General features: G+C 44.2%; 1 protein-coding gene across 3 annotated transcripts in view; it reads right to left on the bottom strand.

Annotated features, from left to right (window-relative positions):
* The window catches only part of MTX3 (metaxin 3), a 166,593-nt gene that overhangs the window by 21,794 nt on the left and 121,843 nt on the right, over window positions 1-22,956 (bottom strand). For 2 of the 3 annotated variants that reach the window (XM_078675201.1, XM_078675200.1), the window contains exon 8: window positions 13,678-13,766. The exons of the other annotated variant lie outside the window; for it this stretch is intronic. In XM_078675201.1, the coding sequence (XP_078531327.1) occupies window positions 13,678-13,766 (89 nt within the window). The remainder of the gene's footprint in view (window positions 1-13,677; window positions 13,767-22,956) is intronic. 3 annotated transcript variants of the gene reach the window in all.

The raw sequence follows: 22,956 nt of genomic DNA, 5'->3' as shown, positions 1-22,956 counted from the left end.
GTACCATATATAACAAACATTGCTAATGCTATAGCAAAGGGGGCTTGTATTCCCAAAACATGGAAGGGGGCCGAGATTCTTCCTATATATAAAAAAGGAGACAGATCTAATCCGGGCAATTATCGCCCGATTAGCTTAACCGACTGCCTCCAAAAAGTCATTGCCCGTATGATCTTGGCCAGAGTGCAGGGGTGGATGGACATCGAAAACATACTATCTCCCATGCAGGCGGGCTTTAGAACTGGTACGAGCACCACTGATCAGGTGCTCCGATTCTGTATGATCTTCTGGAAGGTGGTCTCGCTAGGCGGTGGTACCATCTTTGCCGCATTTATAGATCTGAAGTCAGCCTTCGATCTGGTACCCAGGGGTAAATTGTGGCAGGTACTGAGGGAATTGGGAATGCCTGGAGCACTACTGGAGCTGATTATTAGATTGCACGAAGAGAACTATGCTAGGGTAAGGTGGGGAGCACAGGGACAACATACGGATTCCTTCCCTGTAACCCGAGGAGTTCGTCAGGGGTGCGTCCTCGCGCCCACTCTCTTCCTGCTTTTTATAGATCAAGTTGTAAAATTCTTCTCGGCCACCCATACTGATGCCCCGACCTTGGCAGGGACCAAATTCCCCATGCTTATTTTCGCCGACGACACCCTACTCCTATCCAAGACCCGGGCAGGCCTACAGCGGGCCCTGAACCGTTTTGAGGAGTTTTGTGCGAAAAATTACCTCCAGGTAAATGTGGGTAAAACCAAGTTCATGGTTTTAACCAGGAACAACATCATACGCAGTAACGTTCAAATGAGCGGGGTCAACCTGGAACAAGTTGAAACTATGACTTATTTGGGGGCACTTTGGACCGCCGTCTGTCGTGGAAAGATCAAACCGCGACGCAACACTTAAAATGTGCCCAATTGACTGGCTGTCTTCTGCGCGAGCAGAAGAAATCTATAACTAAACGGGTCATCCCCGCCCTGAGAATTTATGACACCAAAATAAATGCTGCCATACTCTATGGGGCTGAGCTATGGGGATATATGGACCTCTCCAGTCTTTATAAAATCCAGTGCAAATTTTTATGGAATTTGGTAGGGTTACCACAGTCTTCCCCATCGATACCCCTTTGTCATGATATGGGTTGCCAACCAATCACAGACATGGCGAGATTCCGAGTAGTGGCTACTTGGAGGCGCTTATGGACCTGCCCGGATCTCACACTATTTGCTAAGGAGTTAGCAGAGGTGAGGTCCATGGGGGGCTCAGAACGAATCCCTTGGCTTCGTTCGGTGAAAAAGAGCCTGCACGACATGGGTCTCAAACATCTGTGGGTCTCCCCAAGCACCAACACTTTTCCATCAAAAAAAGAATTCAAAGAACTATTTTGGGCTTCAACCCGCCATTCTTTGGTAACTGCTTCCAGCTCTGGTAACCTCACGGGACGATTCTTAAGCTTTAAGCTAGACCCCTCCCGTGAGACTTACTGGGACATCATCACCAGTGTGTGTGTGTGTGTGTGTGTGTGTGTGTGTGTGTGTAAAAATGCAATAGGTCTCGCATTTGCGAGAGATTAAGCTATTGGCATTGTAAATGACAATGCCATTTATTTATCTGTTTTCAAAACCGACACATAAATAAAAATGTTGTAATTTACAATGCCAATAGCTCTAACTTTTGGAAAGGCGAGACCGTTGCATTGTAAATGCTTGTTTATCATGAAATCATCTAACATTCTTATCATGGGAGACATTAACACCAGAATACACAAGCCACACCTACCTGACATTAACACCAGGATAGACAAGCCACACCTGCCTGACATTAACACCAGGATAGACAAGCCGCACCTGCCTGACATTAACACCAGGATAGACAAGCCACACCTGCCTGACATTAACACCAGGATAGACAAGCCACACCTGCCTGACATTAACACCGGGATAGACAAGCCACACCACACCTGCCTGATATTAACACCGGGATAGACAATCCACACCTGCCTGATGTTAACACTGGGTTAGACAAGCCACACCTGCCTGCTGTTAACACCAGGATAGACAAGCCATACCTGCCGGACGTTAACACCAGGACAGACATGCCACACCTGCCTGATGTTAACACCAGGATAGACACGCCATACCTGCTCAACGGTAAAACCAGGAAAGACAAGCCAGACCTGCCTGACGTTAATACAAAGGACTGACAAGCCACACTTGCCTGACATTAACACCGGGATAGACAGGCCACACCTGCCTGACATTAACACCGGGATAGACAAGCCATACCTGCCGGACATTAACACCGGGATAGACAAGCCACACCTGCCTGATATTAACACCAGAATAGACAAGCCACACCTGCCTGACATTAACATCGGGATAGACAAGCTACACCAGACTGACATTAACACCAGGATAGACACGCCACACCTGCCTGACATTAACACCAGAATAGACAAGCCACGCCTGTCTGACATTAACGCTGGGATATACAAGCCACACCTGCCTGACGTTAACACCAGGATAGACCAGCACACCTGACTGACATTAACATCGGGATAGACAAGCCACACCCCACCTGCCTGATATTAACACCGGGATAGACAAGCCACACCTGCCTGACGTTAACACTGGGTTAGACAAGCCACACCTGCCTGCTGTTAACACCAGGATAGACACGCCACACCTGCCTGACATTAACACCAGAATAGACAAGCCACGCCTGTCTGGCATTAACACCAGGATAGACAAGCCACACCTGCCTGACATTAACACTGGGATATACAAGCCACACCTGCCTGACATTAACACCAGACTAGACAAGCCACACCTGCCTGGCAATACCATCGGGATAGAAAAGCCACACCTGCCTGACGTTAACACCAGGATAGACAAGCCACACCAGCCTGACGTTAACACCAGGATAGACAAGCCACACCTGCCTGACATTAACACCGGAATAGACAAGCCACACCTGCCTGACGCTAACACCAGGATAGACAAGCCACACCTGCCTGACATTAACACCAGGATAGACAAGCACACCTGCCTGACATTAACACCAGGATAGACAGGCCACACCTGCCTGACGTTAACACCAGGACAGACAAGCACACCTGCCTGACGTTAACACCAGGATAGACAAGCCACACCTGCCTGACATTAACACCAGGATAGACAGGCCACACCTGCCTGACGTTAACACCAGGATAGACAAGCACACCTGCCTGACGTTAACACCAGGATAGACAAGCCACACCTGCCTGACATTAACACCAGGATAGACAGGCCACACCTGCCTGACGTTAACACCAGGATAGACAAGCACACCTGCCTGACGTTAACACCAGGATAGACAAGCCACACCCCACCTGCCTGATATTAACACCGGGATAGACAAGCCACACCTGCCTGACATTTCTTCTCTTCTTGACTCTAGCACTGCAGTCCATTTGCCCAAAGGTCATATTGTGTCCTTTTGCCTACCCAGTACGGTGCCCACCCTATCACTTTAGTCACTTCGTCATTTATTTAAAATCCTTTCATTTGAACTTTATCACTCTCTTTCCTCTTCTTCATTTTTGATTCAACAATGAAAGACAGTGGACTAAAGTTTAACTCATCGGTATCCAATGCTCTCAACGAGATTGCCCATCTCAAAAAGGTTATGTTCCGTGATTACAAACCCTTAGTTCTTTGGTATTACTCTGAATTAAGCTGGACAATGTAATACCGATCATCTGGTTTACTGCCCACAGGTGAAACAATGCTATTGAGTAGAACTTCCAAAAAGCTGCTTAATATTAAGAGTGCCAATGTTTATCTATCCTGTATTCAAGACCCTAAACACTCGGCTAAAGTAGACTTTTGTACAGTGAAATCTGGCCAATCATGTTTCCAAACGGTCTAACATACAACGTTCACAGGATTTTAGCCATTTATACACTATGTCTTTTCTTGATCTCATTCCTTCCCTCCTGTCAGCCCTTAGGCAATGGCTACTCTCTTTAAGTCTAATAAAGGCTACTCTCTATAAGTCTAATAAACCAGATAACCCTTCCATTCCCTTCCAGCACTTTTGTTTTCTTCTTACTTAACTGCATTTGCATTTGCCCTTATGCAACAATGCTTCTTTAGCCTTCGCAGTAGTGCCCACTGCCGGAAAACAAGCTCTATCGGTTACTCAAAAAGAAACTTAAGACTGACCACGAAGCACTTAATATTTTTTGACCCATCTCACTGCTCCATTTCCCCCCCACAAACTTGGAACACATGTAAATTCCTAGCTTTCCACTTTGCTTGAATCTATGGATATTTTTGATCTGCTCAATCTTGTTTCAAATATCAACACAGTAATATGTCGTCTCTCCTCGAAGTGTTGGATGGATTTTGGTGACCTTCGATCAGGACTGCACTTCTGCCTTGATCCTATTTGATATTTCGACAGCATTCATTAATCAATGTTCTGCAATGGGAGCCCAGGGTCCTGCCCTTGGATACCTTTGTTAGTTCTTACACAAACATTCTCGGACTGTTCATCTTCCCTCATTTCAAATGTATTCCTAGATCGTAACCTATAGAATCACATGTGGTCCTTCCTCAGTCCCACTGTTTCAACATATAAATATCACCCTCCTAGCTCACCTAAATTGCTTTTATAGGATAACAATGATGGCCTATGCCATCAGCACTCAAATTCTCATCAGCAAGGAAGAAAGAAGGGCTGTGCTCAGGCCATCTTATGCACCTGGTTTTTTGACAGAGTCTGCTGGATGAGGGTAACTACACTGAAGTTGAACTTTGATAGCACAGATGTACTGACTAAGAGAGACCCTCCTTCGGTATGGTCTTCCTTATGGGGTAATAAAATACAACGTTAGAAAAGGGTCCTACGGCTAGATTAACGACCCAACAGGCAAGAGCCCTAACAACACTATAAAGACAAGAAAAATGTCTGGGGGTCAGAGAATGCTACAATCTTACTGTGTAAACATCAGAAAAGGTGCTGTGAGATGGACAAAGGTGAGACTAATATGTGAAAATATGTGTCAAACTGCACTTAAATTCCTGAATTTGGAAAAAAGTGCCCATCAGCTCCCGCCCGGTACCGCCCTATGAATTACAGTGCCAAAGAAATTTTTTGTGATGAAAAAGTGCCTTTCACCTTTAGTCACGGAGGAGAGGACTGAACAACACCGAGAAAAGTATACAGGTGATATTTTTCAATTTTTTTGTGCAGTAGCCATTAACATTAAGGTCCTGAAGAAAGCAGTGACATATTTAGAGTCACTTTTGCTGAAACATGTCTTGCAGATATTATGTTAAATCTGCTTGTTTTCTTATATTTTAATATTGGGAGTATTGAGGGAACCTAATAAAATAATGTTCTTATCCACTCAACTACTACCTAATTTTATTATTTGCACTTTTTCATCACAAAAAATTTCTTTGGTAATTCAGTTACCCGAACACACAAAATTTTCCGGTCCGACCCAATATACAACTCTTGATTTTCTTGGAGTTGTCCGTCTGTCAACATCACACTCGTAGACAGACTGTACTTTCTCCTGGGTAAGGAGAGCCCAAATGATGTATAGTGCGGTACCGGGCGGGAGCAGATGGGCACTTTCTTCTTTATGGGGGCCATCCTCCCTTCGTACCCCCACAAAATCTTGGTTTCTGGTTTGACAATCCTCTCTTTTTCCACCCAGATTTCTCAAATGGTTTCCAAACGTTTTCATTGCATTAGTCTTGTCAGCATGACTCGTCCTGGCTTCCTGAAAACTGCATGAAAAGAGATGTACTGGCAGATGATACCATGAAGAGAAGTCCACAGGCCCTCTGCTGCCGACTGTTGAGTAAGTGCTCCTTTCCTACATCCAGGTATTGTCTGTTGTTGTTTAATGATAGGCAATGCTTTAAATGGGCAGGTACTGACTTGTACGGAGAACTGGCGCTTTTTTATTTTGAGAGAGAGTGTACCTGCACTTCTCAAGAAAAACGCAATACTTTTAATTGGAGAGTACCAGCACTTCTCAGAAACAAGCAGGTACTCTGGTTCAGAGTGCCTGCATTTCCATTTCAAGCACTGGTGATAGGCGTGTCTCTGGTGGGAGGGCTGTTGCATTTTTATTAATACATAATAAATAAAAGATGGGGCCTGTCCACTGAGGCATTTTGGAGTATGTAAAGTAGTACAGCTGTAGTACTCTTACGCACTCTTTCCTTCTTTTGTGAATGCATCTAGAATTGCACTAAAACGGACATGTTCATGGAGTATTCATATGTTTTTACTACAAGTTGAAAGGACGTGCCCTTTTTGCACTTTTACTAACAATGAGTTCCACGTAGGGGCCGGTTCACAAAGGTCTGTAAGAGTCCACAAAAGAGATCACCTGTTGTACTACTTCCTTTATTCTAAACTTTTCAATCAAAGTAACAGACTAACATGTTCACTTCTCAAATTTCATATTCCACTATACTAATTCACCACTAATCCTTTATGGGTTCCAGAGTAGCATGCCACTCGCCAATCAAGCGCTTCTACACCCCATCAGGGTTACAATTGCGATATATATGCAAACCTTTTCACTTTTTCTACCCCTCCCCAACCCTTCTCAATACAAATAACTGACTAACATATCCACCACTCAAATTACTTCCATATTTCACTGCAGTAATTCAACACTAATCCTTATAGGTTCCAGTGTAGAGGGCTACTCACCAAAAAAGCACTTCAAAACCCCATCAGGGGTATCAAGCGCTATATAAATACAAACCTTTTTTCCTCTTCTATCCTTCAGAATCTAAATATGGGTTCCGGAGTAGCGTGCTACTCGCCAGAAAAGCGCTTCAACACCCATCAGGGATCATAGGTGCTATATGAATGCAAACCTTTTTTCCCCTTCTATCCATCTGCTATCCTTCTCACTCCAAATAACTGACTAATATCCACCACTCAAATTACTTTCATATTTCACTATACTAATTCACCACTAATCCTTTATGGGTTTCCGGAGTAGATTGGTACTCGCCAAAAAAAGCAGTTAAACACCCCATCAAGAGTAACAAGCGCTATATAAATACAAACCTTTTTTCCTCTTCTATTCTTCTGCTATCCTTCTGAATCTAAATAACTGACTAACCTATCTACCACTTAAATTACTTTCATATATCACTATACTAATTCAACACTAATCCTTTATGGGTCCCGGAGTAGCGTGCTACTCGCCGAAAAAGCGCTTTGCCGCCTCGTCAGGGGTAGTAAGCGCTATATAAATGGAATTACAATACAATACTCACCTTGATTATATCTCTTTGTATTCAGGACTGACCAAGGCCCTCATTGTCTGTATTTAGGTAGGTCAAAGTTCTACCATGTGCCTCCTCCTCAACCTTCACAGATGTGCCTACATCTGCCATATTCTTCCCACCCTCCACTGCCTCCTCAAACTAATTCTCTTTATGACTCTGCATTTGTCACTGTGCTTATTACAGCACCAGCCCTTTCTACATTGGGTACTATACCGCTTCTAGCAGACTTCATTCAGAAAATCTGCATCTTCTCCATTCATCTAACGATAAGCAGGCCCCTCTGGGAGTAGATCCTTTTCCCATCTGGCAACAAAGTACCGGAAACAACTCCTGTTATCTAGCAGACTTCTTTCCAACCATCAGAAAGTCTTGAAAACCTGACAGTTCACTCCTTCGCTACCATGCTAACTCTTTTACGCTTCTGTCTCTTCTTATAGTTAGGCCCTCCAGTAAGTTTCCAGCGAGCATCAAAACACCCGTTGGGGTAATGGTTCGCCTTCAAAAAAACTTACATTAAAAAGTTACTTACCTTCAGTAAAGCTCTTTCTGGTGGATACTCAATCTAACTGCAGATTCCTCATTGTGTGAATAACCCAATGGCCCAAACTGGATCTGGAGATTTTTGTCAGCAATTCTCTTGTGCGCTAGCAGGAGGAATTCTGCGGAACCGCATCAACTTCATCCCGCACCTGAAGCTTCCCCTCTGAGCTGACATAAGTTTCTTTCTTTCTGCAACTTGGTAGGCAATTCTGGAGCTCGCTCTCTCAACTTTTCTTTTGACAAATTTTCCTTTGAAACCTTCATACACTGCTAGGGAACATGTCCTCACTGAAGATTACATGGTTTAAACCTTGTAGGAACAGTCACATGCAGATGTATGTGACAGACTCCCATGAGGGACGTCTCTGGTGCCGAGGGTCTTCACACAACTGTAAGTCCTGGAGAAACTGCGCCTAGATGAATACCAGTGCAATCTGATGCCAGAAAACCAAGCTCTATGTTGCAGAGCACTGTTAAAAAATGCATATGGCCTAGTCCAAATCGAGGACGCACACCCATTCCCATTGTCAATGCTGTTCCTGTGAAAGGTCCTCTTCTCAATCCAAGTCATCAGGTAAGTTCAAGTGGAAAAAGAAACACAAGAAGATAAAGTGTGACTCTCCCTCATCCTGCCACTCTCCTCTGGAGTAATTACAAGAAAGTTAAGGAGCCTCCCGGTCTTGGTCCTGGTCTCCTGCTGAGAAACAGATGCCACAGCTCATCCCGATGCTACCCAAATTTACAGGCCCATCGGCGAAGCAGCAAGAAGTAGAGACTTTCATAGAAGCCATGTTGGGATTCTACGGCACCCTTCAACTCCTTTTGGTGTGCATTTGGGCTCCAAGGATCGAGAAGGCCTCCCGTCATACTACAATCAGTGGATCTGTACTTGACACGGTCAGCACCTCTTCACGCTAATGCGGGGTCTACCCAGACTCCAGGGCCGATGCCCAGCCAGGGGAAACAGCCTTGACCACGAAGATTTTACTACGAACAACAACTAGCACACATTTTTTACACCGTAAATACTGGTTCTACGCATGTCACTACATCGCAGGTTTGAACTGTTGTTTTACCAGCACGTTGTGCTGGAATTGAACAGTTGCCGCAGGAGATTGAAGGTGGATGTATGTTCTAGCAGAGCGGTGTTTTTGATAAGCTGTGGAGTGTTTTTGGTATGCAATAAAACTTTATTTAAAAGACAATGCTGAGTCTTTACAGCCATGTATATGGCAACCAAAATCCAACAACAGCTAAGGAAAATAAATAAAAACCACTTTCCTTTTACTGTTTACCTGCCTGCGCCGAAGGCAAGACTAGGACTGTAAGCATGGTAACCGCAAGCCAAGCAGCTGGAAATAAGAAGGGGCGCTGAGAGGAGAGCATGATCTGAGATCAGGAGCACATACTGTTTCATGGGACTCAGAACATGCACAGTAGTAGATGTGGTATAAGTACTTATAAAAATAAAATATGGGGTTTTCACATTAACAGTGTGACTGAACCTTGAATTAATGTAAAAATCTTTGCCGTTACTAATCTGAGCTTCTCTGTTGTGAGGACCTGCCATCTTGGTGGTGGCTTTTTTTTCAGTACGTAAACTATAGCATTTAAAACACAATTTTAACATTTATTTACGTTTTTCAATTTTTGAGAACTAATCAACACTGCAAATTTTAATAACAATTCAAAGTAATATTACAAAATATCTAATGTAATGAGGTGCATGGTGATGGTGTGTGTGCTTGTCGTTTTCATAGCAATTGCATTGATAATCAATGCAAATGTAAATACGTCCTATTGGTATGCGTGGTCAAAACTGCGATGTAAAGACCCGCATAGTAAAACCACGCGTGGTAATGTCATACATCTGCAGCCAGACTATGAATCCTGTGCCACTATACACACCATCCCTGCCACGACAATACCGACACTCCAGGAAAGCTGGAGGAATAACCCATTGTCTTATCGGATTCTGGTACAAACCAGACACAACCTCGATCAAAGTTACGCCCTCCACAACCTTTCATGCAGCCGGGCCAACCTCAATCTGACTCGAACAGAACACTGCCGCTTCTTAGGATGCTCCACATTCAGACTCTGAACAAAGTCAACATGGGGATACATGGAGATGACAGGGATGATGTATCCCATTATTACAACAAGGAGAATCTTTTTATGGACCTACAGGAGGCTAGTGGGCTACACACCTCCCCAGACAGAGGGTACAAGACCCTGCCCTGCTGCCGAGACAAAACATTCTCCAAAGCAGGCAACTTGATCGGAGGACAGATGCGCATGCCCAGGAGTACCAAAACCACACAGTCCTGGTCCAACCAGCGCCACTAAAATTATTTGGGCTTGGCTGTTCTTCTTCAGAACTTGAGCCAGAAAAGGCAGGGGTGCAAAGGCATACAGGAGTCCTCAGCTCCACTATTGGCAGAAAGCCACTCTGAGAAAGAGCCTTCTTGGGAATTACAGCAAGCAAAAATGTTTACATTGCGCATTCTCGTGTAGGTAAAGAGATTGAGCTAAGGTTCTTCACATTGCCTCCGGCTGTCTCACTCATAATTTGCTAAGCATCCGTGGCGGAGTTAGGTCTCTCTGGGTGGGTGGTTTATGACCAGGGAGAAGTAGAGCCTCTTGGCACAGAGCCAAAGACCCCACTCTGCAGTATCACATGGCAGTGGTGTGGTCCATGAGCACCTCTACCAGTCTCCCTCTGATGGTTGGCAGGAAGGCCTTCAACACCAAACGGATCACCTGCAGAACTTTTGCAGTAGCCTCTAAAATATGGATTGAATACGATAGATTTCCAGGGTGCTTCGCCCACTGGGACTTCAGATCTCACTGCAAAGCCTGTATGAGCCATCTGGCATGATCAACCAGGAGGATATAGGAGACCAACAATCCCAGTAGCCTCAGCCATTTTTACTAAGATCCAGGACAGAGGCTGAAACATAGACCGAATGTCTAGGAGCGTCTGAAGGAGTTGGGTGTAACACTGACAAGTTGACAGTGAACCATAACGATGTTAGAAGGTTGACCATCATCTGGAGGTGGTCTACCATCACCTTCATGAACACTCAAGTGGCACAGGCGAGGTCAATAGGAAGTACTGAAAATGCTCCTCGCCCACTGTGAACTGTTGATATTGCCTGCGGGCCTGCAGGACGGGAATATGGAAATAAGCACCCTACAGGTCCAAGACTACACTTCAGTCTCTAGAATCCAGGGCAGAAAGAACGCTGGCTAGAGTGAACATCTTGAATTTGTCCTTTTGCTGGGAGGTGTTAAGAGGGCAAAGATGTAAAACCAGACGAACACCTCCATCATTCTTTGGAACAAGGAAGTAACAGCCAGTTGCTGCTTCTGAGTCCAGAACCCTCTCTATGGAAAATTTGGATAATAAAGCCTGCCCTTCCCGCTGCAAAGTAGACATGTGGTCCTTTGTCAGCCACCCTGAGGGGGAAAATGGTGTGGCAGAGTAGAACAATGCCCCTACAGCTTTTTTTTGAAGTTGTTGTTTCTGGAGAGGCGGGAGACTGAGCTGGGTGATGTCCCTTATGCCTCAGGAATCCACAGCCCCAAACTCGAAAGGACTGAGGGGTCTATTGTGAAGTCGACGGGGTCTGGCTTTATCTATATGCAAATACCCTGGCCTAACCACAAAAGGAACAACATTACTGAGGAAACTGCCTGACAGCTGTGGAGAGACCCAAATAACGAGCTGTGAAATGACTCTTTGAAGTGTTCAAGGTCCTCCTCACCGAAGAAGCAAGAACCATCAAATGGCATATGCAACAAGGATGCCTGGACATCCCCATAGAAGCCCATGGACCTCACGCTCGTGCCAATCGGCGACCCAAGCAATCTGTCGTATTTAGTTTAGTCACATTCGATCGTCCTGAATAGTGTGCATAAAAGATGCCCATAACATGTCAGCAACCTTCAGTAAGATATGATTGACCATGTCCCGTAGCACATGGATGTAGTGCAGAAGGAGGCAATGAGAATTTATTGAACAGAGAGCAAGAAGGGCAGAGGGACGCTTCCATATGCTCTCCAAATGCCTTCACATGGTTGCAGTAGTCAGGAGGGGTTGTACGAAAAACGTTAGGGTTGACGCCTGCACCACCAAGCTCTCTGGAGTTAGATGCTATGTAAGAAAGTCAGGGTTGCCTGGAGCGGGTCTGTGGTGACGAGCAACCTGTGTATTGACCAGAGGGCCAGAACATAGTTTTTACCAAGTGCCAAAAAGCATATCTGTAAATGCTTCCTTAAAGGCCATAAGTGGTTCTGAAGGTACCGTGCCAGGCTGAAGGACCTCCATAAGAACATTAGTTTTAACCTACCCCTTTGGGAAGTGTAGTTAGAGGACCTCTGCAGCTCATGTGATCACTACAGCAAATGATGAACTCTACTTCATGGCTAAACCAGGAGGGGTGAATATTCCAGTGTCTGTGGAGGTATCCAGGCTACTGGCATCCAGTAGCTTTTTGTACCAGTTTTCCTCAACATATTGTGTGACAAATGTGTCCTCGTCATCATCAAAGTCTGACTTTGGTCTGAATCTGAGCCGAAAATGTTATGTAGAGTCTGCATGCAACTGTGTGGTAAAATCAGTGTGTCAGGCTAAGAAGTTGGAAAGCAATTTAGGTAGAAGACCCTCTTCTGGCCCCTGCATCCAAGTTAAAGGGGGTGCAGATTGTGGTGCCGTAACACAAGTCAGCACCAAAACCGTTGCAGAACCTGAAGCAGGGTCAACGGACATAGAGGGTGACCCCTCTGCTGGTAGCTCCACTGGATCTATGGGGCCCGGAGACACACCAGAAGAAGAGCGAAGCTTACTAACAATGTGCAGAAAAGTCTGCCTAAAGGCCTTGATTTGCTCTGACATCAATGACGGTCCCGGAGAGGTGAGGTGCAGCAAGACCAGACTCCAAATCGAATTAGAGCCGAACTGGTCAGTAAGATCGATATAAACCATATGCTGTTCTAAATTAAAAGGTCTACATAACTCACCTATAAAATCTGTCGAGGTTGTTCAGCACTTAATGAGATTACAAGATCTGTGCATGTTTTTTTTCATGTTTTACAGTATAGCCGTTGCAAGGAGACTTGTCAATTATAACAAAAAATTAAGAATTTACTTTGAAGTCATAGGGTGGAAAATGAAAGGTACTGAAATACAGAAGTGAAGATAAATGCTATAAGAATTAAGCCATGTGCAACCGCATTTTATGCTTTTCAGATTTTTTTGAGCCACTTTTACTGAAAAGTAAAAAATTGTAAGCAGTGTTCATTGGGGTGGCAACATTTAGTGCTGTGTGGCACAACATGAAAGTGGTGGTATATTTTATGAGTGCCCTTTCAGAAACTACAGGAGGAGCCTGGTCTGGTACCATTTGCCCAGACACATGCAATTTGGGCAATGCACTTATGTCTCAAAACCTTCAAAGCTCACTGGACACCATAGCATTTTACACATGCAAAAACAGCACAATTACAAGCTTAGTCCCAATAGACAATCTCATTCAGACATTACACAGGTTAATGCGGTGGTGGATTATTTACAAAATATGTAAAAATGTTTACTTTTTATCATACCTCTCAATCCTGCCATGTACATCCTTCAGAGCAGGCACATTCAGCTTATGTGCATAAGCATATAAACGCACAAGGCACAATAAGGAAAGCAGAGCACACTACAATGTAGTGTTGCCTGGTCAAAGATGAGGATGAAGTCATCAAGATACAAACAAAAATACACAATATAACTGCAAATGAGTAAGATGAAAATAAGAAAAATTACACAGGAAACAACCTTTTCAATCAAGTTGGATTCCTTATTTACAAGCTGAGTGAGTTTTTGCAGATTTGCATCTCCTGCATCTTGAGAAACTGGAGCAGAGCCTACAACATAAAGATAAGAAACACACAAAGAGAGGAAAGGTTTGAAGAAAGGATTTACAGCTTTTTGCACAGTTGGCGTGAGAGAAAGCAAAAGTAAACTTGAAAGTTGTGCACCATAAAAACGTTCACAACAGAGCAAAGAACCTACCTGCTTAAAAGCCAAACTAGGAACTCACATGAAGTGTTTACAACATATATCCAATGATGAGATGGACCTTGGCCAGCAAACACATAAGTTAGTACCTCTCGCCCAGAGCACTATCTCGGCACTCTTCCTCTAGACCCGCAAACGAATGCCCTGGAACGGTAAAGCATTCGGATTGTCGTGGCAATCTGCTCCCTCCAGAAAGTGCCTGAAGCAGATCATTTTGAGTATGGTTGGAATCTCTCTGCCATTACAAACAGAGTTGTGAAAAAAGCATAAGCCTTATGTTCCAAGCACCTGTTGTGCTAGAGGCTCTCTTGTGGTCTGACACCCTGTGATGACCTTTGACAACCATCATTTTAATTGGCTTTGGTGTGTTATTTTATCTTAGCCTGAATGTACCACGTCCTGCATATGCCTTGTTTCTCTTCTCGTAGTTTTGAAGTGCGAGCTGTCACAGTAAAACAGCCTTGCCAAGAACAGAACATGTGGGATGTGCATTTGAAAGCATGAGAGAGAGAGAGAGAGAGAGAGAAAGAGAGAGAGAGAGGTGTGGAATGTACTTTTTGGTCACGCAGTGTTATGAGCAGTGGTGCACAAATGTGCAATGTGTTGTACATTGAGAGTTGAAGTATGTGATGCTATAAGCAGTGGTGCACAAACGTGCATTATGTTGTACATTGAGAGATCAAGTATTATGAAGTTCTTACTATTGGATTTGACATGGCTTCATGTCATCCTGAATTCTGACTTTGCCTTGCTTGAGCTTTTCTGTGCAAGTTGTTTGGGTTAATCACGTTCAAGGATTGTTTTGTGAGAGATTGTTTAATGTACCCGGGAAGGTTTTCGTAAGCTTCGTCAAGATAAAGGCTCGAACATGTGAGAATGTAGAGGGAATGTGGGAACTCCTTCCTGCCGTGGAATGCTTGCCTGGAAGCTGGCCAGGTAAGTTTCCTTGGCGTAGAGCGGAAGACTCTTGAACCTTCTAGTGTGTGTTTTGAGATTATAAAGCTGAGGGTTGTTGACTTAGAAACCCGAACTTTGGAATCCGAATGGGGACGGACGAGTCTACTTCGGTACAGTGGAACCTTGGTTGCTGAGGCTGTTAAATCCCCCGTTCCGGAGTGGGCTAAGATGCAGTGTTTGCTCCAGGTGAATTGTTGAGTTTTGATTATTGCCATTGTGATGTGTGGCCAGTGGCTTTGAGAATTTGAGGTGTTTTCTTTGTGATGTGCACATCCAAAGTAATCATTTGATGTATTTAGTGTACATATATATATCTTTCTGATCTCTTGCAGGACGTCCAGTACTATTAGCTGCTTGTTTATTCATTATTATTATTCATGTATTTAACTGTTGCATTTACCAAGTGTGTTAATATTGCTTCCATATAAATATATGTCTCTATATACATTTGAATGTTATTCATTTGACATCTAGGAAAGCATTTCTGTTTGAGAGCATTTAATAAATACAACCCAAGCCTTTTTCTAAAAAGAGAGTCTTTGAATGTTGTAAAGTAAACCCCTTTTTAGGTGGTGTTTTGTTTTATGTTTAGCTTCGCTGTGTTTGAGCCACCGTGTGGGAGATTCTGTATTATCTGGAAGGCGGATAAAGACGGCACCATGACTGGTTGCACTTTTAGAAGTCTTAGTTCTTAGAAGTTGTCTACGCGTATTGTGCATCTTGCAGGGCAAGTGTAGAATTTTCAAGGCAGAGGGTGAAATGTTTGTTGCACTTCTATTGACAACAGCTTATTTTGTCTAATATTTGGCTCAATAGTTCACGTTCTTGGGTAGTTGTCTTAATCTTTCATCCGCCTGTTGATTCAGGTTTCTGTGTCAGCACCGGAGGCGAGAATTATGCATTTCTTTAATTTTCTTTTCTCTCAATAGCCAACCAAACCCAACATCATATCTACCTAAAGGACTACATGTTCTCTCTCCAGAAAAAAACATAAGCGACTTACCTAATCAGGGCCCAACAGTTCGAATATAACAAACCTAAAAAAAAAAAGCACATCCTTTTTCTTTGCTGCTCAGCAGCGCCATAAGTGCTTTTCTTGGCATTTGCTATATTGCTGGTTGTAAGAAAGTGAATTATTACTTCGAGTGGATGGTAGACAACCACAACTATAAAGGGCCTGATTTGGAGTTTGGGGGGATGGGTTACTCTGTCACATATGAGAAGGGTATCCCGTCTGCTGTATTACAAGAGCCTTTGGACGCAATGTACTTGTAATACAGTGGACAGAATATCTGTCACGTTTGTGACAGAGTACCTATCAGTCGAACTCCAAATCAGGCCCAAAGTCACCAACTAATCTCTTAGGGCGAGGCAAAGGTTTCAGTAATTAAAACCTGGCCTCAACCCCTGGTAGTTATGGCAAGGAGCAGATAGGCTGAACTCATCAAAAATGTGCAAATCATTTAGAAGTACCAAAACAGTTATAAAGTTGAAAACGCAACACAATAAAAATCTCACTCCAATTTAGAAAAGTAAATGTAGAATTTAATATACCAAAATGACAATAAGGGCAATCGGAGATATTCATTTTAAAAATTTTAGGTAAAAATAGCGCCAAAGAGCACTAATCTATGGAAGAAGTAGACAATGACCTAGGCACAATATCAGGCCAACTGTCATTGAGCTCAAGTCGGATACACCAAGGGTTTTTGTCCAGATCAGAGAGTTTCATTTCTGACTTAGGGCCTGATTTAGATCTTGCTGGACAGGTTACTCCATCACAACGGTGACTGATATCCCGTCCCCTGAAATATGAATCCCATAGGACATAATAGGATTTATATTTCGGCAGATGGGATATCTGTCACCGCTGCGACAAAGTAACTGTAACCAAGATCTAAATCAGTTCCTCAGTCGTTTTTATGGAGCTCTCTAGCGGGGCAAGCCTGAAGCTTTAGCCATCAAACCTGTATCGAAATCAGACACCTTTGCCATGAGGTTGCACTGAAGGATCTCGAGGTGTCGGAAGCCTCAACCTTTTCAAAACTTCCAACTCTTTAGCGTTTCTAGAGAAACTTCTCTGTGTTGCTTCTAATTCTCCTAGGTAAGTTGGTACTAGTCAACTGGCTACTTGAGGAAAAAAGCTACTTTCAGCTTGGTGTGTCCATGTAGCCACACATGAGATCAGTCAATTGACCATTTGAATCCACTTCTTTGTCCTGGGTATAAAAGGGAGCAGGTCCACGCTTTAAGGGCTTCTCTCAGGTCACGGACAGCAGGTCTAGTCTTTTTCTGATCTTTCATATATCCAAGATGTAGTATCAGCGAGGTGCTTTATTTATGGTTGACACTAACCAGTGGATGGTGGTAACTTCTGGCACCTCAATAACCATGGGGGTAAAAGATTGCAGGGGCAACACTAACCATGTTTTCAAAAGTTCATGTTTGCTCTAATGCAAACAATCCCACAGTGCACCTTATTCCTAAAATCCAAGATATGCAAACCCTTTCTCCCTTGTACAGAGTCTGAATGCCTGCCCAGAGGGGTGTCCTGGAAAATGAGTAGCCTACTTCTTTGTGGACATTCGGAAATGATTCTAGGGGTAGTTTCCCTCCCACTGGGTTTGGAGGCAGCCTGGTTGGAAGAGCAAAGGTTTGCCGTTCCCAGGTGTCAGCTTATATATACTTCTGAAAGGGCAGATCCTTTACAATTTAATGACGTTTCTGGTCTTCCTGAAAGGGGAACCCCCCCACCCCAGACACACATCCAGGCCATTGTTTCTGCTGTGGGAGCAGTTTCCACGCCTCATTAAGGTCAAGCACTGGCTGGGCAACTGCTGTCAAGCTAATGCAAATTAGTCTCTAAGCACTTTAGGATATTAAAAATAGTGTTGAATATTTTGTCTAGGTGGTCTCAAACCGTAAATAGCACAACAGTTTAATCTGTGCAATAATTTCTCATGGGAAAGTAGAGCCATCCATAGTGAAAATAATTTTTGGGGACTTGTCACTTCAGAGACACAACAACATTACATTTCTAAATGTCCTACTTTTAAATACCAGGGACCCTACTTTCTGGCCTGCAAGACCCACACAGGGGTGTAAACTGCAGAAGTCAAGCCCCAATGGTAGGCCTGAAGCCATGGTTGCTTGTGTCACACTAGTGGATGGCATAATAAGTGTTGCAGTCCACAACTTTCCATACCAGGCGTGTAGTTTCTACACCATATACTATGATTTTAATGGAGACTTAAATAACAGAATCCTGGATAAGCCAATTTTTACATGGTTTAAGGGTCAGAGCACATACACTGGGCACTCGACAGCAATGCCCCAGTCTGCAGATTCTAAACAAACAGCAATAAAATTTAGCAAAAATTGGGAATGACCATGAAAAAGGGACAGTTTCCCACACTAGGGTGGATGTCTTATGTGCAATGTACTCATTTGGTACCTTATTTTAGTTGGTTGAAGGGAGGTTGTGCTTGTGCGCTAAACATAGTCTTTTCTCATGTTTACTTCAGGCATTATTTCACAAACACGGTCAGCCTAATGTGCCTGACCCTCCAGCAATTAGCATGCCTGTCCGATCAAGTTTATGTGGGTGGTGCGTCATTCAGCCGCCATGCGTCCTGATCAATGGCCGAGAAGTGGAGACTCGGCTACAGGTCGTAGTGGGCAGTCTCTGCTTTTGTGCATGGTGTGGTTGCTCTCCAGGCCACCAGGGGGTGCTGTAGAGAGGAACGCTCTATTCAGTAGCTTTTTATTCTGTGCAATGGGGGGGCACATTACAAATGTTGCTACCACGCCCCTGTTCTACTTGTTCTACTAATAAATGATGGTTAAGCAACAAGCAAAAACCAACATGTTGCCGCTTTCTGCAGGATTTGAGAGGTGGGCATAGATTTCCAGCTGTCCTAAAAAACCTAAGGGCGTTGGTGAAGGAGTCACCACTTGGACCTTTCAAGTAGAGTTCCTGACCTTGGCCTCTATTTTACCCTTTTAAGGAGTAATCTAAATCTTACTCTGATCTCAATGGCAGAGTCTTGTAAAGGCAATCTCTAGGAGGACCATCTTAAGGAACAATGTTTCTTCTCTCACAGTGAAGAACTTATGAATGCTTTGAATTCCGCGCTCCAAAGAGCAGTATGCTCGGCCCTAGAGCCCCTGGGAAGACACATCATCCTGTTTGGGATGCAGCCCAGTCACTGGCCCACTGCTGGGGGAAGATCCTGGGCATCATATGCTTAAAAACACCAGGACACTCAAGAAGTGCATAAGGCAAAGAGTAAATTGGCTTCAGGAGTCCATTCCTACCCCTTTGAGTGCCTAACAGTGATTTGCTTAAGGAAACCTGGCCAAATCCTGCCCTGAACCTTTTGATGCAGGACACAAAAATCTCCTTTGGCAGGCCCCCAATACGACAGAAGGTCCTAATGACAACTTTAGTGAGGATCCATGTCCCGCTCTATCCAGGTGCCCATATGCCGAGGCCAAACATCTAAGGCTAGAGGATAGGGACCCAGCAGGTCCAGCAGATAAGAGTATCTCATTTATGCTGGAACCCAAATATATCTACCACCCACTTCTCAGAGTGGACTCCATATGGAAATCTAGCCCAACATGAGGGCAATAAACTGTGAAAACATCTTGACAAAAAGGTGAGAGGTCCCCTCAGGGTTGAATGAACCAGACCCTCTATAGAGGGTAAGGTATACATAAACCCCAAAATTGATGGGAAGATGGCCAGTTTCTTGACCAAATTCATAGACCCTAAAAAAGAATTGACTGATCTTGGAAAGCTTGCCAAGACAAGCTTCTAGACATAGCATCCTGTTTACAAAAGCCTTGATAGGGCCAAAGACGTGAGGGAGACAGGTAATTCTGCTACTTAATCTGGTTTAGGAAAGAATACTGTTAGCTCAATTGTTTGATTTCCTTTGAATGCAGAAACTTCTTTAGGAAGGAATTTAGGGTTTGCTCTAAGTACTAATTTATCTGGATAGATTTGGAAGAAAGGTTCTTCTAGAGTGAGCGCTTGAAGTTCACTTATTCACCTTAGAGATGTGATAGATACTAAGAGATACAGAGGGTGGACCCATGAGTCTGGAGAACAAAATTGAGGTTACAAACTGATGCTGGTGGGGCAGAGGGTGGAATGACTCTTTTAGTGCTTCCATAAATGCTTTCATTTCTTGGATTTTGAACAGTGATATATGTTGCCTGATTTGCATGTATGCAGCAAGTGCGGCTAAGTGTAGTATAAGAGAGGTAAATGTCAAGCCTGCTTGTTGTAAATTAAATAGATAAACAATATCTTGCACTGTTGGAGAAAGTGGTTGGATTTGTTTGGCTAAGCAGTAATGGACAAACCAATTCCAATTGTTGTTTAAATCTTTTTATTAAGTTTTGCAAATAGAAAATTAGCCACCACCTACATCCGGAGGAGAATGGGGTGAATTGTTATAGTAATAGTCAAGAGAAGGTAGAGTAGTGAGTACTAGTTAGTGGAATGGAAGAAAGGTGAGAGAGGGAAATTGTACAGTGGAGCCCCATGTTTTGTTAAAACGGGGTAGTTTATGCGTGATGCTTGCAGTTCCTCCATGCCCATCACTTCCCACAGCTTATATAGCCATTCCAACCTAGTTCCCTATTTAGATATCGACACGTTTGGCAGCCCTTAGTGCCATGGTAATGGCCCTTCTCCGGCATGACCTGAGAGGGTAGGTTAGGGCGTTCGGGAGTCCCAGGAGTGTGTAGCTAGGGAATCTGGGTATATCTGTATTATAAGTGGTATTTATATCGGGTAATATTGAATCCCAGAAGGGCTTTATCTTCGGACAGTGCCACAGCACATGTGAGAGTACCCACCTGGTCACACTGGTGCCAACAATGGTTGCCCGCCCTGGGCTTCCAGTGTGCTACCCTAGCTGGAGTATAGTGCTATTTTGGGAAACATTACTTTCCCAGCGGTGCTGCAGTAGGAGGCCTTAGCTCTATATATTATGTCTTACCATTCCTTGGGGGAGTATGGGCTTGCGTGAACCAATGCCACAAGGCTAGATATTGCCAGTAGGCTTCTCTAGGCAAGTCCTAGTCAGAAGAGAGTAGGAGAAAATCCATTATCCCCTCTATGTCGAAGAGATCACCAATTCTCTTGCAGTTAGCTTCCTGCCATTTCATATAACTATTTCCTTCCCTACCACCAAAGAATCTGATGGAACAAGGCCCTTGATGTATGTTGGGTCATAAGGGGAAGGCTTAAAGTTCTTGTCTATCCCTGGGGTTGGAACTCTGGATTTTACTGGTTGATTAAAGATTTCTACTGTGGGCTTAAGCATATCGGTTAGCAGTAGTAAGAACGGTACTGTTCGTTGAGACCTGCTTAATGTTTCCACTAAAAAGTTACCCTCATCCTCGAGTGCGTGCATATCTACCTTATGGTAGTGTGCAGCTCTACTTAGGACCTCATGGTAGGTTGCTTTGTCGTCTGGCAGCGAGTGTTTTGAGGGGTATCATTTGGGCTCAGTGTTATCAAAATTGTCTGGGTTAGGAAAGTATGGTATTGTTTTAGGGTAAATGTTGATCCCTGTGCTAAGGTTCCCTACACATGATGGTGTGGGGGATGCTCGTGCTTGTTCGCGAGGGGAGTGATCAGGTGATGGTGGATGAACTGGTTAAGCAGCAGGTGCTGGTAGCATGAGATTGATCGAAGGTAGCGGTAGTGGTGTAGTAGCAGGTGGAGGAGGTGGGGATTGAGGAAACAGTTAAGGACTAGTGCCTCTGTCTTTACATTTCTGACGTTGGACTTTGGGTGGGTCTGGGCCCATGACCACCTCTTCAAAAGTTGATGGAGCGTATCTGTTGGTGGGAGAGGTGGTTTTGCAACTACCCTTCCTTTGTCGGGATTGATGAACAACGTTTTTTGTTTGTTGTTGAATTTTTCTTGCAATTTTGCAGGTAAAGGCTCAACAGGTCGCTGTTTCGGTTCCAACTGTGTTTTTGCTGTTTTTGTCACCGAGGTTACTTTCAGCCTCAACTGCATTTTCGGAGCCGATGGTTTCTTGAGCTGGGGACTATCATTAGGTGCAGATGGTATTATGGGGACCAATGTTTGTGGTGCTTTTCCAAGGTTAAAGCTTGCATTTTCGACACTGGCACTGAGGCAAGCTTTAACTTTGGCGTGGTTGGTGCCTTTGGCTTTTCGACATCTTTCGGTGTCTGCTTAGATGGAGAAACATGTCTAGTGGGGGTCTGTACGGATTTTCGTGGGAGTAATCATGCGTTCTTTGGATGTTGACGAGTCGGAGCCTTCCTCACTGCTGGCGAGTAGTATGGGGTTGTCCATAGGCACATCTAGCGCTTTGGCGTCCTCAAATTCCTCTTCCAGTTGGGGCTTGAGTGACTGCTCACTGAAAATATTGGGCACATCTTCCTCTCTGTACGCTTGCATGGTGGAATGGGTCCAGTGGTGTTCCCATCGTTGCTGAAGAGCCATTTTAGACGTGAAGGCCAGGCAACCTTCACACAACACCTAGTTGTGTTCTGGGGATAGGTAGAAGTGTTGATTTTGCATGGAGTACTTGGCGTGGCACTTGGGGTAGGAACTGAAGGGAATCTTTTCCATCACTCTGTGTCGATGAGTGGAAGAATAGGGCAGCGAAGTTAGAAGCCAAGTTCGACTAGGCCCGAGCCTAGGCGGACAGATCTAAGTATGTGAAGGAAACCAGTGGTTAGTTGTTGTATCCTCAGTGGAAGGTGTTAGACATGACATCATAGGAGTGAGTCTCCCTTCCATTTTTGACGGATTGTCTCCTCTGTTTTGATATGTTTTTGCTGGATTTATGCTTTGGGCACTGTGCCACTGCTAATCAGTGCCACAGTGCAAGTGCTCCCGATGTTAAATTGATGTACTGATTGGTTATTCCACAATTGGGTTATTTGATTTACTGTCAGCCCCTAGTACAGTGCACCATGTGTGCCCTGGGCTTGTAGATCAAATACTGCTGGTGGGCTTGAAGCACGGGTTGTGCCACCCACAGAAGCACCTTGTAAAGTATGTCTCAGGCCTGCCCTTGC

This window comes from Lissotriton helveticus, chromosome 2_1 (assembly GCF_964261635.1).
Source record: "Lissotriton helveticus chromosome 2_1, aLisHel1.1, whole genome shotgun sequence".
In the NCBI taxonomy this organism is placed as follows: Eukaryota; Metazoa; Chordata; class Amphibia; order Caudata; family Salamandridae; genus Lissotriton; species Lissotriton helveticus.
The sequence above is the reverse complement of the archived record's forward strand: the minus strand, read 5'-3'. Positions and strand labels throughout refer to the sequence as shown.